The sequence below is a fragment of the Calonectris borealis genome, chromosome 17 (assembly GCF_964195595.1).
Source record: "Calonectris borealis chromosome 17, bCalBor7.hap1.2, whole genome shotgun sequence".
Taxonomy (NCBI): Eukaryota; Metazoa; Chordata; class Aves; order Procellariiformes; family Procellariidae; genus Calonectris; species Calonectris borealis.
The window spans coordinates 16,233,528-16,240,862 of NC_134328.1; the positions used below are offsets into that span (position 1 = coordinate 16,233,528).

The 7,335-nt window shown below is 62.4% G+C and overlaps 1 protein-coding gene across 1 annotated transcript; it reads right to left on the reverse strand.

Moving 5' to 3' along the window:
* Positions 1-241: 241 nt before the first annotated feature.
* C17H20orf204 (chromosome 17 C20orf204 homolog) lies at positions 242-5,702 on the reverse strand. The gene is given in 6 exon segments (XM_075166764.1): positions 242-637; positions 1,586-1,738; positions 1,838-1,900; positions 2,146-2,295; positions 5,430-5,486; positions 5,489-5,702. Coding segments are annotated over 6 exon segments (717 nt in total). The 5' UTR covers positions 5,627-5,702; the 3' UTR covers positions 242-481.
* Positions 5,703-7,335: the final 1,633 nt, after the last annotated feature.

Here is a 7,335-nt window from a genome sequence, read left to right on the forward strand (position 1 = left end):
CCAGCAGTGCACTAGGGACACAGGTCCCTCTCTGCAGCCCGGCCACCCTCAGAGCCTTGCGGATGCGCCACGGCCCCCTTCCAGCAGCGCCTTCCGAGCCATGGCCCCACACGTCCTCTTTCTGCCCCAAAAAGCAACCGTTGTCCCCAAGAAAGCAGCAGGTGATGCAGGGCCAGGAGCATCACAGAGATCCAATGCCTCACCTCCTTTTTTCAGCTCTTCCTCTTCTTCTGCCCCACATTTCTGGTGTTCCAGCTCCCTGCCGCAGCCATCCCACGGCAAACCAACCTGCCAGCCCCCACTACGTGCGAGGGGCCGGTCCCCGGGTACCGCTTGAAACAGGAGGACGAATTCAACTCAGGCACCTGCCGGTAGCAACTCCACTGCCTTCAGGGTTGAATTTGTCCCAGGTTTCCAAACAAGATGCTGGCAGCCACGGTGCCAGAGCAGCGCATCCCTCCGGCACGTGGCAAGGGCGTCCCTACGAGTCCCACGAGGCGCGGCGAGGTGCGTGCAGGGCGTAGAGCTTCTCCCAGCAGGTCGCCAGCCTCTCCGCCTTCCTCCCGATCTCCCGCAGCTGCTTCCTCCTGCGGCCGGGTGCCCCGCGCCGGGGCTGTGCCGGGATGCGCGGCGGGCTCTGCGGTCAGCGTGCCGAGGGAGCAGAAACACCCACCACCACCATGCAGGCATTAGTCAGGGGGACAAAAACCACCGTCCCGGCACCGAGGATGCGCCTGGGACATCACACCCCATTTACATGGGGTTTGCATGGGCAAAACTGAAGGTTGGCGTGGCCAAACTACCCATGGCCACAGCAGGGATGTACTCTCAGGTCCCCAGCGGTCCCCAGAGCTGGCCATCCCCCCCCAAGCCGGCAGCATGCACCCCACGGCACGTCCACGGACAGGGCAGACGGCTAGGTTGGGTCCGCAGGCGGCTTTCCAGACCAGCAGCACCTCCATCCCACACCAGCAAAGCCCCAGGCAGGGTGAGCCCCAGCTGATTTCCCTGGCGATGCCGGGGAGGACGACCCCAGCACCGTGCCAGAGCCAGGCAGAGCCGGGGAGCCGGCGCTTCGCTGCCCCGGGGTTTCCCTGCTAGTTAATGAGTTGCTGGCGGCTGCCACAGGGGATCCTCCCGGCCGGGGTTTCCCCCAGAGAGCCCCGGGGATGCTGGGGGAGCCCAGACCAGCCCTTTGGGGAGAAATCCCAGTTCCTGCCTACGAGCACCTGGGTGCAAGAATAGGACTGGGTGCGCCCACCCACCGGGCGAGCATCCCACCGGGATGATGGTCTGTGTTCCCATCAGCCATGGCATCACGGCACAGGTGGACAAACCCGCTTAGGAACTGGTGGTAAAAACCCACCAGCCTGTCCCATGCTGCCACAGCCGGACTTCCCTCCCTGGCCAGTTTAAAGCTCACCGGGAAGTGCCGTCAGCATCCCCCAGCCACAAACCCAGCACGGACCTTCACCCCCCCGGGATGCTGTGGGCAGAGCCTGGAGACTCCTCAGGCTCTGCCTGCAACCCGCGTGCTGGGGAACTGGGAGCCACTGGGGTGACTGGGAAGGGGCAGGTCTCCCACCTTGCTGATTTTCCTGCAGTTCTCCCTGAGCACGAAGTCAGTGTTTCTGGCCACCTTCCACACCGCCAGCTCCTCGGGGCCACGCAGGGTGCCGGCCGCCACCTCCCGCAGGGACATGCTGATGTTGTAGATGGAGAGCAGGATCTTCTGGTCCTGGAGAGAAGCACGCGGCCCCGGGCGAGGAGGGGGGCTCGACAGCTCCCCGGGGCTCAGCCCACACGACGCCCCAGCCCCGGGTCCCTTGGTGCTCACCTTGTCCGAACGACAAGCCGGCCCGGCCCTTCCACTCCTCTTCTCCAACCCACTCAGGCTTTTCTGGAGAAGTAAAGCAAGGAGAGTATCAAGCACCCCAAAGCATCCATGCCTCCCACACAGGGCAGGAACCCCCCATTTAGACACAGCGTTCTCCCCAGAAACCCCAGCAAAGCAGCCAACCCCATACTAAGCTTTCCAGGCTCATCCCTCCGCACCCACATCCCGCAGCGAGGCCGCATCCAGCTCGGCAGCATCCCCCGGAGTGGGGAGCCGGGGCCCCAGGCAGAACCCCCGCCCCTGCTCACCAGGTTCTGGATCTCGTGGAAGATGACGGCGCGGTATTGCCGGAGGATTTTGGCGATGCTGCACCTCTTCCCTCTGCTCAGCACGGCGACGAGCAGGAGGAGCAGAACAGCGCAGGAAAGCACCCGGGGGAGAATCTGCGCAGGGAAGGGCTCGGTGTCAGCTGAGGACGAAGGGATGCTCCGGGCTCTGCCCTCAGCCCCTCACCACAAGCCTCCATCAGACCTGTTCCCCCCTCTGCAGACACAGCATGTGCAGGAGGGAAAGCACCTGCATCCTCTCCCAGAGGACATCCCCCCAGCCCGACTGCCTCCTCTTGGAGCAAAGCCCTTGAGAAACTGCTCCAGCTTCATCCCAGTCCGGGCAGCGCTGCCCTCGGTGCCCACTGATCTCTCTCTGGTGCCAGCAGCCAGGTACTCAGCACAGAGGTGTGGCAGGGACCTTTGTAGGTCTACAGGATCTGTCCCCAAGTTCTCTACCCCAACAGGGTCCCCAGTACCTCCCCAGTTTGTGGCATTTCAAGCCCAGGCCCTCAACCACCAAAAATCAAGGGGAGCAGAAAGGGACGTGCCCTCTCTTTGGAGAGGAGCAGGAGGTGGGGAGCCGCCTGGTTCCCCGCCAGCAAACCTCCGCACCTCGGCGTGAATGGTTTCGGGCACCCTCGGAAGGATGCTCTCCGCACCTCCACAAACCCCACAGCACAGACGCAGTTATTCAGCATTTTCCCAGCTCCCACGCAGCCCCGCTCGCCCCAGGCTCGGGTGCCCTCATGCAAGAGCCAGACAGAAGCAGCAGAAGCGCCTGCTCTCGCCAGCGCGTCCCGGCTGCCTCCGAGCCTCCCAGCTCCAAGCCTTCCCGGCAGCCCCGAGCCGGCCCCGGCAAAGAGGGGAAACCCAAGCGCTGACATCTGAGCTGGCGGGGGAGCACGGGGAGGGGACAGCCAGACCCTCCGAGGGATCAGTCCCGGGGCTTTGAAGAAAAGCCAGCGCAACCTCAGGTGACCGGGACTGGGGATATTTGAGCAGTCCCACAGCGAGGATGGGAAGCCCGATACACACACAGCATCTGGCAGGAAAGGAGCCCGACAGCTCTCGACGTTTCTGCGTCACTGAGAGATGGCACAGCGCTGCAGCCCTATCTTGGCATCGGGGCATTTCTATCATCTCCTGTTTGCAGGAAAAGCCCTCAAAAAATCCCCCCCATCCCTCACTCTCTGGGCGTCAGGTCTGGGCAAGCAGAGAGCAGCTCAACTCCTTCCAAATATGCAACCTCTGCGCTGCGGCCAAAGCGCACAAGGAGGAAGAGGCAGGCAGCTCTGCCTGCTGCCGGCATCTGCCTGCACCGAGCCCCAGCTCACATCTTGGCAGGTTCACTGCCGTCCCAGCCACGTCTCCCTGTCGGGCTTGGCTTTTTGCTCAGAGAAGCCAGAGGGAAGAAGTTCCCTTGCAGAAGTCTGAGGCCAGGCAGACACCATCCATCCTGCCCTTCGCTGGGAACCTGGAGGCTTGTTTGTAAAACCTGCATCTGCTCCGTGCTCCCCGCTCCATAAAGGGCTGGCCCCGGCTCCAAAAGGGTGAGGAAAACTTTCCCCACCCTCCCACTCCCACAGCTCAGCAGGAGCGATGGCAGCTTAACATGAGGTGAAGCCCAACACGCCACCAGTCTGGGAACCACGGACACAGCCATCACCTTGGAGCAGAAGCGCGTGCGAGGAGATGAGCAAATCCACATGCAACCAGTACAAACCCCGCTGGGCTCTTCAGCTTCCTTAATCACCAAATATCTTCCACGCAGGGAAGAGCCCCCCCATACTGCTGGCTTTGCTCTCTGCAAACCCACAGAGAGATCTCACCCCGGAGGTGATTCAGCAGAGAGCCCAGGGTATAATCCTCAGGGACACCAAACGAGAGCGCTGCTTCCATGAGGACACCCTGTCCAAAGTCTAAGGGTTGCTCTCAGGAAGCCTCCGCCGCCGGGAAGACAAGGCCATGCGATTTTACCATTAAACTGGGAATGACTTCCCTGAAGTGGCTTATTAAACAACTGGGACCAAATTCCAGGAGAAAGCACACCATTTACAGCATTTCCAGGCAGCCGAGCCTGGCACTGGACTCTCAGTCCTTAGCACGGGAGGAAGCGCAGCCTGGAGTTGAAAAAGCTCAGTGAGCAGCCGGGACAGGAGCTCGGAGGGTGCTTCCCACCACCCCTTAGAGAGCAGGGAAGCAGCAGTGACAAGAGAAGGATGCAGGGGAGAGACGAAGCTGGCAAACCCCAGTCCTGGCCATTGCTTCCCACCCTTCAGGATGGAGAAAGATAAGTTCAGTGGCTGATCTGGGGTTAGTCCTTCTCTCCCAGCAAGCTACAGGCAGGCTGGGCAGCTCCTTCCCACGGGAGGGCTGGCAGGGAAGGAGCAGCCAGGGGAGCGCGGGTGCAGGACGGTCACAGCCCGCTCCACCTGGCAGGGGAAGCTAATCTCTTCCTCGGCTCTAATCCTCCAGCAAATACAAGGAGATAAGGGAAATCACCATTATTGATAGAGCAGCTCCTGGTGGCACTCGTGCTAGCCCCAGCCACCCAGGCAGCGAGGGGCAATGCCTGCTGCCTGCCCGGGAGCCCCACTGGGGTCCCCAGGTCCTTTCAGTCAGATGGACCCTGTCCCCGTCACCCTCCTATCCAAAGGGACCCTGCCACCACCCAGAGCCCCAGGACCTGCTGAAGCCCTGGGCAGGGATGGACCCTCCGTTCTCCCCCTTGGGACCAGCCAAGTCCAAGCCTCATCCCAGCCACATCCAATCTCCGTCCCAGCCAGGTCCAAGCCCCATCCCGGCCACAGCCGCCTGGTCGCTCTGGACCAGCCCTCCCAGCCGGACCGGAGCCCCTTCCCCACCGGCTCCCAGCTCCATCCCGCCGCGACCCTCCCAGCCGGACCCAAGCCCCATCCTGACCCAGCCCAGCCCCGTTCCGACTGGTCCAAGCCCTTTCCCGGCTGGACCGGCCCCATCTCGACCAGTCCGAGTCCCTTTCCCGGCTGGACTAGCCCCTTCCTGGGCGGACCGGCCCCTCTCCCGGTCAGTCCAAGCCCCATCCCAGGAGAACCAGCCGCGTCCCGAGGGGTCCCAAGCCCCACCCCGGCGGAGCCAACCCCAACCCGGCGGCGCGGGGGACTCCGGTCCGGCGCCCGGGTCCCGGGGAAAGAGGTCCCGGGCCGCCCCCGCCCACAGATCCGCAACTCCCGGGCGGGGAAGGGGCAGCGGCCCCTGCGCACTCACCATGGAGCCCCGCGGGCGCTGGGGGGGCCGCCGGCGCGGACCCTGCGGCGGCTCCCGGGGAGCCCGGCCCGGCCCGGCCCCTGCACCGCGTCCCGCTCCGCCGGGGCTCGCGGTTTGAACTTGGCTCCACGGTGGGAGGGGACGGGACACGGCGGCCACACCGCCGCCGGCCCAGCCCCGGCCCCCGCGGGGGAGCTGCCCGCGCCCCCGGCATCGCCTCCCGGCCCCCCCCGGCACCGGCTGCTGCCCCGGGGCAGGCGGCACCGAAGGCGGGGAGAGCGGGCTGGGGGAGTCACGCCTGCGGCTGCAGGGACGGGCCCTGCTGTCGGTGAGCGGTCGTGGCCGGAGGGTCAGGGTAGGAGAGGGTCCCTCTGCCCTGAAGGACACAAAGGGGCCAGCAGAGACAGCACCCCACGCTCTCACCCACCCCGAGATCCCAACCCACCCGCGTCCCCACGCCGGAGCAGGGCACGGGGAGGTAGAGCAGGGCTGGGGCTGCACTTGGCGCTGCAAAGGTGTGGCGGGGCCCAGGAACGCAGACCCCCCCCAGCTTCCGTTCCCGTTAGCGTTTGTGTCGAGAGTTACCATTCTGGATTCACAGTCGGCAGCTGCCGCTAAGGTGGTCAGCGCTCACAGCCGCGTGCCACCTACGGCAGAAGTGACTGTCCAGCGTGAGACACGCAAAATACTTACACGCATGGTGGTCCCGTGCTTTCAGCTGAAGCCCCCTCCGGTTTCCCCTCTGAGTTCTGAACAGGCACATCAGCATACCCGCCGGGGCACAGAAAACTGCCCCGACTCAGTTTCGATTGCTTTTGTATAGGATGCGACGGAAAAAAATGAACCGACAGCAACAAGGCTCCATTGAAGAGCGGAGCGTGCGTGCTTCAGTAAGAGATAAAAGAAATGGTTGAATAATCCAGCTCTTCTCCCCTTGGCAAGAATGTTCCTCCATGAGGAGCGGGAACGACAGCGTACACAACATACCGCTGAGGACAGGACCCATATAACTTGTTTATTGAGCTCTATATATAGCTAAAATTTGTAGGTGCCATAATCCATTTAAAAAACACAAAGACATCTACAAACATTAAAAGGCTCTAAGATTGATGACCCCTTTTATCTGAAAAAAACCCCAAACCCAAAAATAAGGAATGTAACCCCCGCGGGCCAGGGGAAAGGGAAGCCACAGATACAAAGAGAGGGTGGCAAAAGAAGCTTGGTGCTGCGGGACACGGTGCGGCATCCAGCGCAGGTCCCCTTGCCCGGGGCTTCCAGCACATCTCGGTGCACGGCGCTGGGAAACAATCTCTTCTCTCACCACCCGCAAGGGAACAACTCCCCAGCAAGTCCTTCCCGTTTTCTCAATGCCAGGGCTCTCGGGTAGCCTTTCCCAACAAATCCTTAAGGGATGTGGTGCTGCCACCGGAGCAAGGGGCAGGGGAAGCGCACGGATCCCGATCACCGGGCGCGCACACAGTACCTGGCTCAAGGGAGATGCTCCAAACGCAAGTCGGGAGTCTCTCCAGCAAGAAAAGCCACGCCACTGCGGTTCCAACCGTCCTTCCCATCTCAACTCCACAGCCACCAAAGGAGAGCACCGCAGGGCAGAGGAATTTACGTCCCACCGGCACCCAGCTTCCCCGAGCGCATCACTATGCTAGGAAGTGCCACAGCAACCGAAACACCATGTTCCCTTCCCAGAGAAGCGGGATATAGTCCCCATGTCCGAGCACTTACACGACCACATTATGGAGGAAGAGTAAAAGCTGTGTGAGAAGCACAAGGGGCTGAAGGACAGCACGCCTCGAAAACTATTTTTTAACGTTTTTTTCTCCTGCAGTTTCTGGCTCAGTCTTGGAATCCTTGTCCAGCCATGTTCCCTTCCCACATGCCTACCCTCTCCTTTTCACAACAGTGATG